Source organism: Dermacentor albipictus, unplaced genomic scaffold (genome assembly GCF_038994185.2).
Source record: "Dermacentor albipictus isolate Rhodes 1998 colony unplaced genomic scaffold, USDA_Dalb.pri_finalv2 scaffold_11, whole genome shotgun sequence".
NCBI classification, from domain to species: Eukaryota; Metazoa; Arthropoda; class Arachnida; order Ixodida; family Ixodidae; genus Dermacentor; species Dermacentor albipictus.
Window position 1 is genome coordinate 13,724,804 of NW_027225565.1, and position 19,212 is coordinate 13,744,015.

Below are 19,212 nucleotides of genomic sequence, written 5' to 3' on the forward strand. Positions count from 1 at the left end.
CTTCAACTTCTTGTACGGCCTTACAGGGACATCAAAGATTTTGGAATCAAAGTTCGTGGTAGACGAGTCTAGCAAGATCTCCGAGGCATCACTTTGGCTGGGAAACAGCTTTCATAAGCAAGAAAGCAATTCAGACGTCGAACAAGATTGGCATCGAAATACATTAATAGAAAAATATCCCGATGGTCTTTAGCCATTGTTGAGTGACCTCGCAGAGCTTCACAAGAGCACATATGTGTTGCAGTGATGAATGATGCCGGCCACTTTGGTGGTTCGGTGGCTGTGGCATTCCCCTGCCGAACTGAGGTCACAGATTTATTTCCCGGCCACTGCAGCCATGTTTCGATGCAGGCAATGTAACACTAGAGTGAAAATATTGTGTGTGTGTGTGCATGTGCGTGCGTGTGCCCGCACGTGCGTGCGTGTGTGTACATACATACATATGTATAAGCAGCACTTTTTTTTTTCACAACCTTCATGAGGTGCAGCCCTTAAATGTGGCTGTGTCATGGCAGTCTAAGTTTTCGTTCCCCATGTAGTATTCCTGATTTCTTAGTGCAAAAAGAGTGAACACCTTAGTCAAGCATATATACAGCAATTTGAGCGGTGTTAGTAAGTTGCCCATTCACAATACCAAGGATTCATTGTTGTCATGGGAAGGAGCTCAGTAAATTAAGAAAGGTAGAAACAATGCAAGTGGCAATGCCACCTTGAAATTCCAGTGCCAGCTCACCGTGACTCAGTGTGTTTTGACACCATCTGCTAGGCATAGGTAATTTTTTATCAGTCGAAATGACTACACCAAACTTGGCAGCCAAAGATTTAATTTGGCATCAAGTTTCAAAACTTTTTACTGTGCCACAGTGGCCCAAGTACGAAAATGCGCTCTGATATCTGTGACATCACACTGACATACCGGCACTGGGGTTTTGGTGCAAAATTCAAATGAACAGAAGTTTGACCTGCATTTTTTCTTCAATAATTGACCTTTTACTGCAAAATTAACAAAGAGTCTTAAAGGAATACTTTGTCAGTCTAAACTAAGTAGATGTCCTTTTAACAAACCTTGAGATGGTCATCAGTTAATCCAGAGCCCTCGACTATGGCATCTCTCATTACCCTGGAGTTTCTTAGACCATCAACCTCCATGAATTCACCAGTAAGTTGAAAGTTTTTCTTTTTCCTTCACAGAGCGACATATAAAGAACCTTGCCTCAAATGTGACGGACATCGTCGAGAGCAGGGTCATTGCAACAAGCCTCTTCGAGATGGTGAGGCTGCCCTTGGTCACTGTGAATAATTATGCAGCTGATTGGAATTTACTCTTCAGGGTCGTTCTTGATAGTTACTGTCCTGCTTTCAAACTTTCACCAGCAGATAACTTTCGTTTGTTATATATTGTGCTGTTGTGGAGTAAGAAAATATCAGTTCCTGCACTCTCATCACTTTGTTTGGCTTGGGTTTTTTTTTTTGTTCTTTTTTTTTTCAACTCTCCTCGGCATTGTGAAACGCTCACTAAAAATGTTGGTTGTGATCTTTATAAGAGAGTCCGCACGATGTTCTCACTTGAACTTATAACAATTTAAAAAGAAATAATGAACAGTACCTTGTTGTAGCCACTCTTTGCCGTAATATTTGATGTCTCAGCAAAAGGTTGCTTGTTCTAGCATACTGGACCCCTGTTCTTATTAAAGGTGGCGTATTTTCCAGTTAATATTATGGTGCACGATTCCATCCTGTCTTGGTAATTACAGTAAAAGGCCATTATGACAAAGTTGAAGGGGGAACCAGAATTACTAGTGTATCCATTACTCTTTGGTATCCATTATTGTATGTGCTGCACTATGAAGCTCTAAGAGGATTTCAAGGGGAATTCCACTTTGTTGTATCCTGTTTGTATTGTATTGTATTACCATTATGTGCATGTGTGTGTGGCCTGTACACCCGTGAGTAAAAATATACAGATTGCAGGCTTGCTAAGAAAACTGTTCTTCCATAATTCAGACGCACAAACTCAGACAGACGAGTGCATTGGAAAGTTCACAGCACCATGTTTGGACTGCAGTGCTTGCCTTTATGTTACATTTTCACAGGCAGAGAAGAAAAACATCTTTCTCGCAGAATCTCTAGTTTGTTTGCTTTCATTGAAGTACATAAATACAGCACAACTGTCTGACAGATGACTAAAGAAAAGAATGAAGCAGGAGTTAACAAAAACACAATATCCAAAAAGCGCGATATTTTATGCAAGTTTTAATGTCACAATGTCACTTGAAAGTATTCGCTCAGCTGTTCATGGAATGATTGATGGTTGCATATGGATGCAATATTATCGGGAAGGTCATTCCAAAGAATGATGGCACGTGGAAGGGCTGATGAATTGAAGGCTTGTGTTCTGTATATGCGCTTGATGCTGTACTGATTATGTAAACGGCTCAAAATGCATGACGGTGCTTCAAGAGGTAACGCAGATTACCTGGTGCAGTGGCGATATTTATGAAGTAAGCATAAAAGAGCAATTGAACGACGAATATGTAATGGTTCAAAACGTATGTCAAGTTTGATCTGTATTGCGCTCAAAAGGGGACTGTAGTTACGTGTAATTAAGCGAGCGGCTCTATTTTGTACGGATTCTAGCAAGTTTAAGTAGTTTTGATATGGGGACCATACGGATGCTGTTATTTACAATGCCTTACAGGGCCCATAGGCCATTGAGTAAGGGGGACGAACAAGGATGTTATAAAAAGTGCAAAATATACAGGTCAAAAAGGGAAAGGGAAAGCATTGCACAGGGCTAGTAGTAAAAAGCAGCAACAAACATAAGAGCAAAGTACACAAAATAATTGAATTGAATCGAAATAATTAATTGAATCAATCAGAGGTGCATGTGCATGTGTGTACACACCTGTTGATGTTTCTTTTTTCTTTAATGCGAGGGTAAATGCCTCAGGGCATACAGGGGTATGGGATGGGGGTGAATAAGGATGAATAAATAGACAAAAGATTCATTAGATCAGCAAATTTTTTCCCCATGTTTATTAAGCACCTGGAAATAGGACATTCTGCTCGACATCATGTTTCCCATGCGAGCTGTCGTGTCCTGTTCTTTCTGTGTCCTGCACACTATTTTCTTCTATTTCTGAGAAAACCGCAGAGGTTCCAAAGGCTCAATAAAATGAGTGTGTGCGGATCTGCGACTCTTAACTTCCCTGCAGCTTGTGTCCGAGAACATGACTGCTTACATGGTGACCTCAAAGTTGAGCGAGAAGGAGCAGGAACTGGACGAGCGCCAAAAGCAGATAGAGCGACTGGAGGCGAAGTTGGAGCAGATGGAAAAGGACTTCAACATGAAGCTAAACGACCTCAACAAGCAACACGAGAAAACGGTTGGCTTCTCCTGACATTTATTGTTCTTTCTTCATCTCTGTAGTCTATGGATGAGCAATTTTTGGCTACGTATGAATGGCAAGAAAAAAAACAACACTGGAAGTACAATGAACCCTGGTTATATGTCGCCCTATTCTGTAACGTCCCAGATTTTACAATGGATTAGCACAGTCCCTACGAACTCCCTGTAGAGACAATGCATTAAAAAAAAACCTCGATTATGTGACGTGAGATTGTGCATGTCCTGTCTCGTATGACAACCCGCACGAAACTGTGAACTCAATGGCAGACACGTAAGAAGTGCCTCCAGCTTTCGGCAGCTCCCTCACGCCACCATCCGGAAGGAGAGGGCATCCCTTTGCACGCGGAGCGCTCCGACTGATTTTTTGGCTTCCTCCTAGACTCCCTCTCCCTTCCCCCTCCTCACGTCACCCAACTGGTGCCCACCTTCATCCCTTTTGTTGCTGTCTTCTTGCTCTTTCTCTCAGCAGTGTGTGCACCAGTCACTGGACGCATTCAGGTATGTAACCCACAGTGTTTCTGGTGTTGTGCCGTGCTTGCTATCTTCATACAATGCTAAGAACACTGTTGGCTGCATGCTTCGACGCATCCATTGACGAGTCTTGCGCAAGTGAAACAATCTCCAAAGTGATCACCAGAAAATACTGCCCTAGCATGTAGGGAAAGCACGAAAACGTGTGTGAAGATTGAACCGATTAGCCACCGGAAGACATGCAGATTGTATCGGATGTGCATCTGTGCCTATGTATGCAGTTCAGAGCTTTGTTTACACGACAACACAAGATTTCCCATGCATCTGTCATTGGGTTTCTGCCAACACTTCTGGCTGCCACCTCGAATGACGAGAACACCACAGATGCTGCCATGCTTCTGCCTAAGTTTGCAGATAGCATTTGCAGATAGTTTGCAGAAATATCATTGGCAACATTCGGAAATTCATCTGCATTTGACGACACCGTAATCGACCCTCTTGCGGATGTTAGTGCTCTTGAAAAACAACTTTTGCTGTGTAACTCAAAGACAGTCTATAAGAAATTTACTGAATTTCAAAGGTCTGTAAATGAGAAAAGAATGTTTTAGCATTCTGGCAGGCATGGATCATAGTAGAGAGTATGCTAAAAAAAGTGGTTTTGGTTTCTGAATCTTGCAAAGTATTTACCTATATAGCTTAAACTGAAGCCCCTTGCTACTCCCTCGCGCAAAGCCTTGTATTATGGACATAATTGTAGTTGGTTAGATCTAACGACATTTTCGCCTGGTCCAAGAAAGTCGTCTAATCGGAGTTCCACTGTATTATGCACAATATTTTGTGAATATATAATCACGAAAGAAACAATATTTGAACAAAATGGTTGTTATATACAAGGAAACAGATTAATCGAATTAGGGAGACCAATTAAAGTTAGATTATACAAGCACTTCTTATGCACTTAAGAACACTTCAGTTCCGCTAATTGTAAGATATCTTTGAAGTTGTCATATAAACGTGTGACCGTAATGCTTTCCAATCATGAAATGAACTCTCTAATGGAAAGGTCGAGAAACAGACTGTCAGTCAGTACATACCGTGGGGTGAACAACCCCCGAGTTAGCGCATAGCGCGACCAGACAACAACCCCCTGGGCATGCAGGCATTGACTTTTATGCGGATGCATGTCTATGCGCACATGTGCCAATACCAATAGCCAGTGTACCAGGTGCACATGGGCGGCGGCACCTCATGATACTTTTCGTAGCATTAGCTTACACTATTCAGCAAACCGTATTCTGTTGTGTACTAAGGGCAACTTGAGAACAAGGTATAAGAAAAGCATATTGTGTGTTAGACTAAACAAAAAAGACTAAGAACTTACAGCACTCATTCCAGAAACTCGTCCTGCTCAAGCACTCTGGCAACACAACGCTCCAGTCGAATCCAGTTATGGATGCTTCTCTCGTGGCAAAACTGCAAAGCCAGGTACTGCTTTGGTCTGCTTTGATTATGCTGCCTGCAAAAAAAGAGAGAGAGAGAGAATGGAAAAATATTACTAGTGGTGCTACAGTGGTCTGGTGCTAAAGTAAACTAAACATATTAGTTTTCAAACCTGTCTTCGTGCTTACTGAAGCTGTTGTTTGTTTTGAACATAAGTGTCTGCATACGCCTACTTTGTATGCATAGGTACATGCGTTTCTGTAAGAAGGTAATAGTATTTACTTTTTTGTTAATCATTCGATGTCTCTCTGAAGCATATTTGCTGTTAAGTGGCCCATTGCCACCAAAGAAGTGGCTCACCACCTCTGTCAAGGTGCTCAGCTTGGTAGCTTTTGTGTGGCTGCTCCCTCCATGTTATCTGGGGAAACTAAATTTGGAAGTGAATTTGATGGCACTAATAAGGCCTGCAGTCGGTTTTGCTTGGGTCTTTTGCCAGGATCCCTGTGTTTGTCATTTATCTAGGTGCAAAAGCTACAGAAATATTCAGCAGAGAGCATTGAACTGCTGACCTTGTCTGCACGAAGGCAGCTGAAGCACAGTACCGGCCGCATTCGCTCAGCGGCTGTGGCGTTCTGCTTCCGAGCACAAGGTTGCAGGCTTCAGTCCCTGCCACAGCGGCTGCACTTCGATGGGGGTGAAATGCGAAAATGCTCATTTAGTTAGATTTAAGTGCACAATGTAAAGAATTCCACATGGTTCACACAAGGAAGCAACAATTAATCCGAAGCCCTCCACTGAGGCATCCCTAGTAAACCACTGCAATTCCAAAACATTAAATTTTACAATTGGGGACCTTTAGGGGAATATTCATAGAATGATGATGGTGATAACTGAATTTTAATTTGGAAGCATAGTAGCAACCATGAAAAGCAAAGAAACAACTCTGTTAGTGAAGTTTATTGCACTTTCGACTGTCACAGACCAACTCACCTGCTCACAGCTTGCTTAAGGGTCCCCACAAAGCATGCAGAAAGTGCCAGGCATAATGCGGAAAGGAAATGGTCTCGGAAAGCCATCAACCAAGAATGCTGCCCTAGTGTGAATGGAAAGCGGGAAAGCATGTGCCAAGATCGAACCAATTAGCCGCCAGAAGGCACGCAAATATGCCTATTTTAATAGAAGCAACAAGCATGTTATCTGGGGGAATTTTAATTCATCGCACATTGGTTAATTCAATTTTTCGCTTCATTTGGCCTTTACTGAAGACCCTTGTAACAAGCAGTGGCATTCATACATAAGCTGAACCTTCCATTGTTTTGTTCCTAAAAGAGAGCAGGTGTTGGATGAGTTGACCTCTGCTAATGTTCACACATACAATTGTGAAACCCATGGTAATAGTTTTACCACATAAAGACTAGCGGGCATTTGAATGCAGCATTTCTGCATGAGATAAACAAGTACAGTTGCAAGGAAAAGAGAATGGTATTTTCTGGTGCATCTGACGGAGATCCTGGAACTATCTAGGGTGCAGTATGTCCACGACGAGCTGAAAAGAAAGACTGAAGAAGTGGAGACCTTGGAAAGGGTAGGATGCCACTTTCATTTATCACTTTGTATGCTGACTGCCAGCTGTCCAAGTCCTGTGTAGCACAGGGCACCGTACGCAAGTTTAAAGAAATCGTGCAGAAACCTACGAAGCTGATTGATTTATGCAAGGCTTCTCGTAGTTTGACTGTCTGTGCAATCTGTCACTGCCGTCAAGCATCTAGTCTTTTGGATTTAAGCAGCTTCATGTGGTGCGTCAAACCGTGCTTCCTTGTGGGCGTCCAAAGCCAAACGAGATCACCAGGGTTATATGTAACTGGCCGATGTTGGCGTCGTAGTGGGCTTTGGAGTTTTCTTGTGATGCCAAAGTCCGAAGACGCGCAAGTCTCCGAGCCTCTTCAGCGAGGCAGAGCGTATCGGCGACCGTAGGATTGTTGTGGTGGTAAAAAGGGAGGACAGTGTCGAGCGTACACCGGGGCGGCCGAGCATATAGAAGGAAGAAGGGGCTGTAGCTGGTTGTCTCGTGCTTGGCGGTGTTATATGCGTAAGTAATAAACGGTAGAACTTCATCCCAATTCTTGTGATCGGATGCAACATACATGGAAAGCATATTAGTGATCGTTCGATTAGTGCGCTCAGTGAGGCCGTTCGTTTGCGGATGATATGGCGTCGAGTGTCTGAGGTGCGAGTGACACAAACGCGCAAGCTCTTCCACTATATCCGCCGTGAATTGACGTCCCCGGTCGCTTATGATAACACCAGGTGGTCCATGTCGTAGGACAATAGCGTGAAGTAAGAAAAGCGACACTTCGGTGGCAGTTGCTGATGGTATAGCCGCCGTCTCGCAATAGCGTGTGAAATAGTCGGCGCAGACAATGATCCAGCGGTTCCCCTTAGATGACCTTAGATGACAGATCAATTCCAACTTGCCGAAAGGGTGAGCTGGAAGGCGGCACAGGTTGAAGCAGACCAGATGGGGCAGTGGTTGGGCGTTTCCGACGTTGGCACTGTATGCAGCTGGCGACATAAAACTCAACCGAATGTCGCATCCGGGGCCAGTAAAAGTGTTCTTGAATGCGATAAAGTGTGCGCACAGTGCCTAAGTGCCCGGAGGTAGGGTCATCGTGCATAGCCTGAAGGATTGCTGGCCGGAGACGCTCCGGCACCACTAGAAGGAAGCGTGCACCCGTGCTTGAGTAGTTCCTTTTGTACAGGAGCCCGTCACGTACACAGTAGCTGCTTGTTGCACTTGAATGGGCAGAAGTAAAGAGTGGCTCCAATTTAGTGTCTGTCCGTTGTTCTGTTTTGAACGCATCGATATCTGGAAAAGCGGGTGTCACAGAAGCGACGAGATGATCAAAATCGTCTGCGTCGCAGTCTGTCGTGGCAAGCGGCATACGGGAAAGGCAGCCTGCGTCAGCGTGTTTTCGGCCACTCTTGTAGGAAACAGTGAAGTTATATTCCTGCAACCTCAAAGCCCAGCGCGCAAGGCGACCACAAGGGTCGCGAAGGTTCACGAGCCAGCACAGGGAATGGTGGTCTGTGACGACTTGGAATAGGCGTCCATACAAGTATGAGCGAAATCGCTGAACCGCAAAGATTACAGCGAGGCATTCTTGCTCTGTCACCGTGTAATTCCGTTGAGGTTTGCTTAATGAGCGGCTTGCATAAGCAATCACGTGCTGACGGTCGTCATAGCGTTGGACCAATACGGCACCCAGACCAACGCCACTAGCATCTGTGTGGATTTCTGTCGGCGCAGTAGGATTGAAGTGGCGAATGATAGGTCGAGAGGTTAACAGGAACTTCAGGTGACGAAATGCAGAACCGCACTCGGGTGTCCACTCAAACCGTGCGTCTTTATATAGCAGATTTGTCAGAGGATAAGCGACGTCAGCAAAATCAGGAATAAATCGGCGAAAGTAAGAGCAAAGACCCAGAAAACTACGAAGTTGCTTCACTGACTGCGGTGCACTGAATGCCTCGACAGCTGCCGTCTTGAGGGGATCAGGCCGGATACCGTCTTTGTCAACAAGGTGACCCAGCACAAGGGTTTGACGGTCACGAAATTTACATTTCTTGGAGTTCAGAACCAGGCCGGCGTTTTTGATGCAGTCGAGGACAATATCCAGGCGCGTATTGTGCTCATTGAATGTGCGCCCGAATATAACAACGTCGTCAAGATAGCACATACAGATGTTCCATTTTAACCCACGCGGAATGGTGTCCGTGAACCTTTCAAAGGTTGCTGGAGCGTTGCACAACCCAAATGGCATCACATTGAATTCGAATAATCCATCCGGGATTATGAAGGCTGTTTTCTCTCTGTCTGTCGGGTGTATCGGGATTTGCCAATATCCTGAGCGCAGGTCCACTGAAGAAAAATAAGAGGCCGAATGAAGGCAATCGATTTCATCATCAATCCGGGGCAGCGGGTAGACATCCTTCTTAGTCACTGCGTTTAATCTTCGATAATCGATGCAAAATCTCCAGTTACCGTCTTTGTTTCTGACGAGTATGACCGGAGCTGCCCAAGGACTCGAGGACTCTTGTATTATCCCATTTTTCATCATGTCACTCACTTGTTCCCCGATTATCTTGCGCTCGTTAGGCGACACGCGATAAGGTTTTTGCCTGATCGGGCGCGCAGATCCCGTATCAATAGTATGGCGCATTCGTGACTCGGGAATCGAGAACGCTTTGTCTGGCTGCGCAAAGTCAAACACTGACAGATGCTTAGAAAGCGTATCCACCAAGGTATGGCGCTCCCTTGTGCTGAGCGACTTGTTTATCATAGACAGAAGCTTTTTGTCTGAGACTTGGCGAAGGTCAGCAGGTTCACACGGCGAGTCTGTTAGTACGGCTACGGATGAAGATGTGTATTCTGCAAAGTAGGCGAGTTTCAAGCCGTCTGGAAGCAGGACGGGTTCTGCCGAGCAGTTGGCCGTCCACAAGCCAGCACGCCCGTTGCCGATGGATACCACACAATGAGGGACAAAAACGTTCTTCTTCACACAATTTAGATGCATTGGCGCTACGGAGGCATCGAAACTGTCTGGAACTGCATCGCGACATACAACCGGCACGCACACCGAGGTTGACGCAGGCACAACAGTATCTGCAGACACACAAAGTTCACCTTGACTGCAAGTCTCCTCTAAGAGCCCGGACGAAACATGACCATCGACGCAAACTTCCCCCGTGCGACAATCAACAGTCGCACCACACTGTCGCAAAAAGTCGATGCCCAAAATCACTTCGTGCGTCGATCGGGGATTAACTACAAACTCCGTCGCGAAAACTCCACCAGCCAGGGACACTTCAGCAGTGCACGCACAAACAGGGCGCAACGACTCGCCGCTCACTCCACAAAACGTTGCAGCCTGGTCCCACGGAAATACAACTTTGCACCCCAACCGACCTTTAAAACCGAGACTCATTACGGATACAGTTGCCCCTGTATCCACTAAAGCCATTGTAGGAACACTATCCACAAGTACATGCACTGTGTTCTTAATCATAGCAACTGCAGGGGGCATTTCTGTCGATAGCATGTGTCGAGCGACCTCACCCCCATCGGCCGCACTAGCTAGTTTTCCGGTTGTGAAGGCGAGGCGGAGCGGCGCACTGGCGATGAAGATTGACGTAAACGCGGTGCACGAGAAGTTGGCGGTGGCGTCAAACTCCTGTCAGATGCCGGCGAGCGGCTCCGGAACCTTCTCTGCCAATAATCGTTGCCAGGAGGGACGCCAGCTGACCAAGAGGTGGTGCATGGCTGTTGAGTTGTCCTCGTAGGAGGTGTGGTCCTTGTTGAAGACCCCGATCGACGATTCCACGTTGTTGGGCGACGATTGCAAAATCTTGCTATGTGGCCCGCAACACCGCATTGGAAACACACCGGCAGATGCCGCAAATTTCAATGTTCTTGCACGTAGTCACGCATGTTTCTGTCGACTGCATAGCCAGCAGGTGGGTCCCATTCATCATGGCTAGGCATCGGCCGCCCGGAGGCGTGCGTGCGGCGAGGGCGTTGGTCGTAGTCATGATCTTGATAGCTCAGGGTCCCTCTCGTTTGTGGGGTAGACCTATACTCGACGGTCGCTGAGTGAACCGTGGGTTGCCATGCGGTCGAAACAGCCGTGTTTCGCATCTCGTGTGGTAAGTACGCACCAGCGATGCCGGGTGTGCAACGGTACATCTCTTCCCTATGGAGCAACTCTTCGCGAACAATCTGCCGTATCGTTGATGGAAGGTCAACACACGAACTCGGGTCTACACTTGCCACCGTTGTGACATTAGCCAGGCGACCAAACTTCGGTATTATCCGTCGCCTCTTCAACGTCTCAAAGGTCCTGCAGTGGCAAATGACGTCAGACACGGAATCCAAGCTTTCTTTGCCGATCAAAAAATTGTAGACGTCTTCGGCTATCCCTTTCAACAAATGTCCAACTTTGTCCTCTTCAGACATTTGAGAGTTCACTATTTTGTATAGTTTCAGCACTTCTTTGATATAAGTCGTACAGGTCTCGCCGGGAATCTGAGCTCTTTGCGAAAGCGTCTGTTCGGCACGTTTCTTTTTTGCGCTAGAGTCTCCAAAACACGCTCTGAGCTCCTCTACGAAAAGCTCCCATGAAGTGAGCGTGTCTTCGTAATTCTCATACCAGACGAGTGCTGTGTTGGTAAGGGAAAAGACAACATTTGACAACTGTGCGGTCGAGTTCCAACCATTAGATCGGCTCACCCTTCGGTAGTTTGTGAGCCACTCGTCGACATCTTCTCCGGCTTTTCCTCCGAAAGTGAGTGGCACCCGGTAGTATTGCCACGGAACGCCACGTGCTGGCCTCGAAGCCGCGTCAGAACCTTCGGGAATCTGGCAGGTGTATTCAGTCATGTCAGGTGATGGTGGCGGAAGTCCGGCAAGTCGACGGCTTCGGCGAAGTTGTAGCAGCGCAGGCTCCGTGGTTACGAGGTGTACCCAGCACCTCCACCAATTTGTTACAAGCACGGGGAAAAGGGGTTTATTCAGGCGTGCGAGAGCAGGAACAACAGGCTACGAACAACAGGAATGGCCGCTGCACAGTCTGCGTTCTCCTCTTTCCCTCTCTTCTTGATCCCCGCGTCCCTTTGACGCGCTTGGACGTAACAATATTGTGGTTTTGGCAAATGAAACCCTAGAATTAAAAAAAAAGGAAATGAGACTGATGTTTAAGTCTTCCAAAGCCCTTAAAAGGACACTAAAGGTAAATACTAAGTCGACGTGGACTGTTTAAATACTATTCGAGACACCTCGCAACGCTTGTTTCATGCCAAGAAAAGACTGTTTACGAGAAAATTGCATCTGAAGGGTCCGAATACCTCTATCTCAATTCAAGTATCCCGCCACCTGACCGGGGAGTGGTGATGTTGCATGCGCCATCACCGTCCTTTGCTGCCTTCAGTGAGTAAAACGGCGCGCGACAGACGGCGGTACAAACTTTTGCATGGAACGCAAATGCACGGCCATGGAGAAACCGAGCCAAGACAGAGCAGTGGATTCGCTGCCACTGCAACTGCTTTTCGTCAAGTGGTGTGGACAGTTCAAGCTTCCCAATACATCGCATGGATGGGGAGTTCTCTGCTACTTGCAGTTTGTGCAAGTTTTGTGGAACAGCGAAACCAGTGCAGCGCTACGCTATAACGAAACTACTGAAACACGAAAGCACGGGCAGCGCAGAGTCGAGCAAAAGGATGGCTAAGTGGGCTAGTTGGTGCGTGCTTTTAGCGTTTTGTAATTCCTGTGTTTTTTTAGTGCTCAAAGTATTTATTATAATGCAAAGTTGAGCGAAAACGAAACCTTTCGACCGCCTGTGTTGTTGTCAAAGGTAATCAAAGTTTATTGGATTTTATTTGTGTATTTGACCAGAAGAGCTGTAATTGAGGCAATTGAACCTGATTAGCATCTTTATGGTGGCTGATGCTGGTTTATGCGCAAAAGGACTTTGAGCATTTGTGAGCAATAAAAAAAAAGTTTGCTCATTGTTTAGACAATGTCTTGCTTTGAAGATTTCATGCATTATGTGGTGCTTTATTTCTTATAAATGTACTGTTGGGGTCCCTAAAGGCTATGAAAACCTATTAATTTTTTATGCAAGAGCTATTACAAACCCTGCATCCAATATTTGTTCACACACACACACACACACACACGGTACATGCCGATATCGACAACATTCTAGATAGAGTTGCTTTGTTATATCCAACAAGAAGAAAGGGGGTTTAACCGAGGGGCCCGATTTTTATTAGTCCTACCATAAGAGGCCAACAAACACTGACGCCAAGGACAACATAGGGGAATTACTTGTGCTTAATAAATGAAATAAAGAAACGATAAATTAATGTAAATTAAAGTGGATGAAAAAACAACTTGCCACAGGTGGGAACTGAACCCACAACCTTCGCATTTCGCATGCGATGCTCTACCAATTGAGCTACCGCGGTGCCGTTTTCCCATCCACTTTCTTGGGTATTTAAGTGTCATAGTAGAACCCTGGGAGTGTTAGACAGCGCCACCATTCGCAGACCTTGGCGGCGGACGTAGAACGTCCTTTTTGCCGCAGGTGTCACGAGAACATGATGTTTTTGGGTGAAGGCAACTGGTCAATAAACCCACATGTGCTACCTGAAGGCATCAATGTTGCCGGATTCGAGACCCTCGTTATGTAATCAACGTGAAGAAAGGGTTTTTTCACTGCTGCTGCGAAGGTATACCGAGGCAGTTAATAGAAATTTCTGAGGACTCAGTTGGTCAAACGGTTGAAATACATGTAGCTGCTTAGGAACTTGCCTCTAAAATCGTGCAACCCAGAGCGACCACCAAAGCGGAGCAGTGTCATTTTCCGTATAAAGTGAAAATGTAATAAGATTCTATTGCGCCCCATGCACTGTGTGCCCTAGGTACAAGTGAAAAGATGGAAGGGTGAGCCAAGAATGATGCTCACTTGATGAGCACTTTCTTCCCACGTGAGGAAGGAGAAAGGAGCGAGCTTCCAGTAATGCGTGAGTGATTGGGGCAGAGGTAAACGTGTGTCTCCTTTTCTAGCACAACTGTGGCAGTGCGTGGCCATCAGTATGGCTTGACCGCATACACAGCCTGTGTGCCCTGCTTTTGAGGTGGCCTGCCGCGCGTGCAAAGACTGAGCGAGCTGGGATGGTGTGGCCCTGTGCACTCTCTTTGCTCTTGTAAGTGATGGAGGTTGCGCAATCTCGAGTTTTGAAGATGTATCTAAGCAACAAGCAGACGAAGCATTTGTCTCCCGTCTGCTGGCACTTTTCATGATGGCATCGCCCCACTGTGAACAACACTATCAGCCGCGGGGGCAGAGTGTACATAAAAGCATGGCTGGCTTCACTTCGTACCGCCAATGTGATGATACCGTCCACACGGCATGAAACCGTATGTTTCGTTGCCGAGTCTCAAGTTGAACAAAACAATTTTTTTTTCATTCAAACCTGTTCTTGCCTATTTCGTCGTAATTTGGAAAATTTTGCAGCCCCTTCCGTGTAAGAGAAGTCCATCTGTGACTACTCATTTTGCATAAAATATTGAATGTCAGTATAACAAAATTTTAATATAACAAAGCAATCTTCCTTATATGATGTGTACATTTATGCAGTTTTAAGGCCAACTTGCTGATCGACTCACCCAGCAACAATATCCACACATTTATGAAACCGCACCATGTCACTAGCACAGCACCATGTTTTGTTGTGACACCTTGTGCGGCATGTGCATTGTTGCAGAGGAAAACTCGCGTCAAGCCACGAGCCCCCACCGTTGAAGAGCTGGAGACAAGTAGCGAGAGTGAGCACGACAGCGATGCTAAAGATGACCCAGACTGGTGTCTCAGCAGTGAACTGAGCAAGGTAACCGCACGTTTCACCTTCATTACTCTGGGCCAGTTCACAGTAATCTGCCCTGTGCTCAACAAATGCAACATTCAGATGTTTGCAGCAGTTGTGCAACAGAATTAAGAGGCTCCTTTACCACAACTACAGGGTTGCTAAAAAGAAGTAGGTGAGGCTAGATTGCTGGTTTATATTTACGGATGTTAGTTAGGATCACTTGCCTAGTTTACCATTCGTGACACCATGGACCAAGGAAATTCGTCACCAAGTCCAAACATTGTTGTTCCACATTATCGCATTCACGCATGTGCATTCCTAGCTGCACACACGAGACTTCTGTCTCACCTCCATTAGTTTCCTACTCAACTAGCATGTACAGTCCTTCCCATTACCCTTGCCCAAGGCGCCCTCACATGGAATTGCTCATAACTTGGGCCTTACTGTGAACTGAGGATTCACACTTGAGAAAGGACTAAAAAAAATTGGAGCTGGTGATAGCCACGGGATCAGTTTCTCTCAACTAGAGTATTGGCTTCCTGTGATGCACAGCACAGAGCAAACCATTTGACACAATTGGCACAAGAGTCACGTCGTATACCATGTGTGAGTGCACCAGCTTCCATTGGGTCGCAGATACAGGAATGAAATACGAGAATCATAGTCAACCACACCACTACTTTTTTCATGCATCGTATCGTATGGCAGCAAGTTTCTTGTAAAAGAAAGAGACTTGTGAGGGGTAGGGGAACGGCTCATGACGACCAACGCTGTCCGTGCCAGGAGCCTCCAACGTTGACCCACAGATCAGATCTTTGACGACTGCCGACTCTGCTACACGTCTCCCTCAAATTCTTTGCCTCAATATATCGCGAAATGAAAATGCATATAGACCAGAACACAGAAAAAAATTGAGTGGCGCCATTTTCAAAGCACGGTGGCACCACCTGCTGCTACAACGGCTCCGAGCTGCCAAGCGAGGTGACCGCAGGTAGACGCAGTGCTTGCGCTTTGACATTTCTTTGAAGTTCTCACGAAGGACGGGATGTTGAATTTTAGCTAATGAATTTTAGCTAATGCTGCAAATTGGAATGGCTGTGGCAAGTGCAACGTTCGCAGACAGAGTGGATCATTCGAGTATGTCCACGTTGCCTTTGCATGTGGAAACATTGCTTCTGCAACTATTCCACTGTGATTTGCACGTCTGACAATACGTCATGAACTAGTAAAAGCCTTGCAGTACGTGATATACCTTACATCCGCGTTGTAGTGCCTGGAAAAATCTCGCAGCCTGCACCTTGAAAACAGGCGGCATGCCATAGGTTCGAGTAAGCGCAGCGCACGTGCACGGGTGCTCAGATGTGTCCATTTTTTGTCTCGGGACGGCGGGAAGATGACTTCACATTAGTTCAACCGTGTCGGATCTACTCTGCAATGTATGCATACTTTTTTAACAAACATCGCCACCCTTGCCCTCTGGCCAGTAGTTACGACAAGCAACACAAACCAGCTTTCACACGTAAAGGTTTCGAATAGTTGCTGAAAGGTATTGCAAAATTTCGTGGCCACTGATGCTAGTGCACGGAATTCAATATGTTACGCATGAGTTCGATTGCCGTGAGTGTCAGAACTTTGTAGCGGTGCGAACACTTTCGCTGCATTTACTTGTGAATCAGGTGCGAATTTCTATAGCGAGAGCCGCTGTGCCAAGCCCACCTCAGGCCTCTGTGTAATCGAGGCCCGTAGACAGACACATACACATAGAGAGACACGCACAGATACACACATACAGGACAAAAGGACATGCACGGCTGAATATGCCACAGCGGCACAGCTCTAGACATACATCGTGTTCGTCGCAAATGATGCTCTGCAATCTGCTTCGTTTTCGCTGGTTATTTGCACATCCATATATGACGCAGTGACGCCCCGATGATGTTCTGTACTTGGATGTTGCGGGCACAGACATATTTACACATTGAACACCCCGTAACACACACACGCTACATGCATGCGAACGCGTCTTGGCAGCTCAAGGAAGATGGCGGCCGGTCGCTGGGTTCCGGAGTATGCGCTCAGCCCGTCCGGTTCGAGACTATTGTGTTCTGGTGTATAGAGCTGCGCTCAAATTTTGCATTGGGGAGTATCGTAATCGTGAGTGAATTTTTTTCACCTCTGTGAATGGCCTTAGAAATGGTAAGCTGCCATGTAAGAAGTTGTTCAAAGCATTGTGTGCATGATTTAAGGGGAAGCTCTTCCCAAGAAGCTCCTATCCTGGTACATGGGAAGGAATAAATCGTTTTGCTAAGCATTGTAGGGGTTGTAGGACGGGACGTCGGGATGGAAACCAAACTTGGGAGTATTTATTCTACATTATGTACAGGGACGTGAGCGTCAAATAACATTCGTACGGACATTACGGGCCGGCAGCAACTCGGACGCTGCGGCCCGCGGCAAGAAGTTCGAGAGAGGTGAATCAGGGAATCAGGGCATGTCCCAGAATGCTCAGGTCTCTCTGGAAGGCTTCTTATAAACCCTTCGAGCACTGCAAGTCACGTCATGTTTGACCAATGGGAGAGTCCACTCCGATGACGCCACTTTCAGCCAATGGTAGGCGCCCGTGTCGTGGTGTCACACCTGGCGGCTTGCTGCGGTCTTGCATCGCAGACTGGCAATACACTTCGAACAAGGAGAAGGGGAGGGCTGCACCTGCTCCATTGTCCGACGCCCACCTGCAAATCCCGGCGGTGCACGAACTTGTTGGCACGTGAACTTGATGCCTTAAACTTGTTTGCTAGGCCGCTTCTCTGGAATGCGCTTTCCTGCTTTTGCATTCCTCAATTAGCTGTGCTGCAATCCGACGTGGTCTGGGGAACTCGAAGTAATCGCAGGAACCAGCTCCATATCTAACAGCATCCGTTGCACCACATTTAATGCGATTTGCATTTAAAAAAAAGTTAAAATCTGCCAACTGTAAGGACTAGATATTCTTACACAATTTTTTTTCAAATATTGTTGAAAATTGCCTAATTTAATAACTGTAGCATTGTGCTTGCAAGTCTAACTCGGGAATAATGAAGCATCACTTACGTAACTTGTACTTGTCAGACATCTTAAATGGACAAAATTGGTGTATTGTACAGCACTGTGAAAACTCCACTAATTCACTAGTACTTTCGCAAAACCATCGTAAACATTAACAGTTTCACGTAAGCTGCTATATATTGTCCGCTTTAGATGCTATGACAGATGCAAATCTTTCTCAACTTATCAATTTTCTGTAATTTCTATTAAAAAAAATTGAGGCCCTAGTTTGAAATTTCAGTTTAGGCCCTAGGGCAAAATTTTGCTTGCTATGGTTGGTAGAATTCCGTTCTCTTATGTGCAGCAAATTTCATTCATACTGGTTCAGCAGTTGTCTAACAAGAGCATTGCAGTACTTCAGATGTAAATACGAAAGTGCGAGTTGGCCCACAGTTATGACCTCCTGGCTGAATCCATCTTCCTTTACTCCGAATGTGCACCTTCTGATGAGATGAAGGCTAAAATCCAATCATCGCAACTGCATGTAAGCAGTCCATCAATTCCCACTTCTTTCTTCATGCCAACTTCATTCTTTCTATGCACCTCACCATTGGCATGCACATGTTATGCCTCTGTGCACACTGTACATAATGTAAGGACTTTGCATGTTGCATTAGGGGGAGGCCACCTACGATGAGGGCTACTATCAGCCGCACCCCAAGAGAACAAGAAAGATGAAATCTCGAGGGAGAATACCAGCTAGTCGGCAGCCAAGGACGAGTGGTATGCCGGACCACCGGCACTGCCCCACTAAATGTGGCTGCGGTCTCCTTCAATGGTAGTCTCCGCAGATTGAACTAAACTGCACCGCCTCTTTGCATTGCGCTTTCTTATTGAAATCTGGAATGCTGTGATGGTTCAGCATGGACGAGGCCTATTGGTGTTGCCACTGCAGTTGGAAAGTGGGTGTGACATTCTGTCGCTTAACCTGAAGTCGCATGTTCAATTCCCGCTGGCAACATTTTGATGGGTACCGTGCATTGGGTGCACATTAAAGAATCCCAGGTGATCAAAATTAATCTGGAGCCCCCCACTACTGCGTGCCTCATAGTCGTATCATGGTTTTGGCACGTAAAACTTCGGAATTTAATTCTAATTTCAACATTTCGGTGAGGACAAGATGGGAAAAAAATAAAGCTTGTGTATCATGTTTTGGGTGCAAATTAAGCGACCCAAAGTCGTGAAAATTAATTCACAGCCCTTCTCTTCAGCACCTCTGATAGCCTTTGTGTTGGTTTGTGATGTTGAATTGAATCACTCTTCTTTTATTCCCTTTAGGCCAGCCGCAAGCAGAAGTCGCAGGAGGAGGAGAAGCCTAAATCCATAAAGGTATGTTATTGCTCTTCTGTGCCTTGGAAGGGGGACTTCATTAATGGAGTTAA

General features: G+C 46.1%; 1 protein-coding gene across 7 annotated transcripts in view; it reads left to right on the forward strand.

Moving 5' to 3' along the window:
• LOC135914966 (chromosome-associated kinesin KIF4A-like) overlaps positions 1-19,212 on the forward strand; it is a 109,343-nt gene that overhangs the window by 73,488 nt on the left and 16,643 nt on the right. For 2 of the 7 annotated variants that reach the window (XR_010568475.2, XR_011509347.1), the window contains exons 18-23: positions 1,192-1,271; positions 3,216-3,386; positions 5,276-5,365; positions 13,944-14,083; positions 14,645-14,767; positions 19,109-19,159. Coding sequence is in view for 4 of the 7 variants with exons in the window: in XM_065447904.2 (XP_065303976.1) it covers positions 1,192-1,271; positions 3,216-3,386; positions 5,276-5,365; positions 14,645-14,767; positions 19,109-19,159 (515 nt within the window). In the remaining 3 variants the exon portion in view is untranslated. Of the gene's footprint in view, positions 1-1,191; positions 1,272-3,215; positions 3,387-5,275; positions 5,366-6,844; positions 6,899-13,943; positions 14,084-14,644; positions 14,768-19,108; positions 19,160-19,212 lie in introns of those variants that run through there. The other 5 variants (XM_065447904.2, XM_065447906.2, XR_010568476.2 and 2 more) reach the window with 4 other exon arrangements.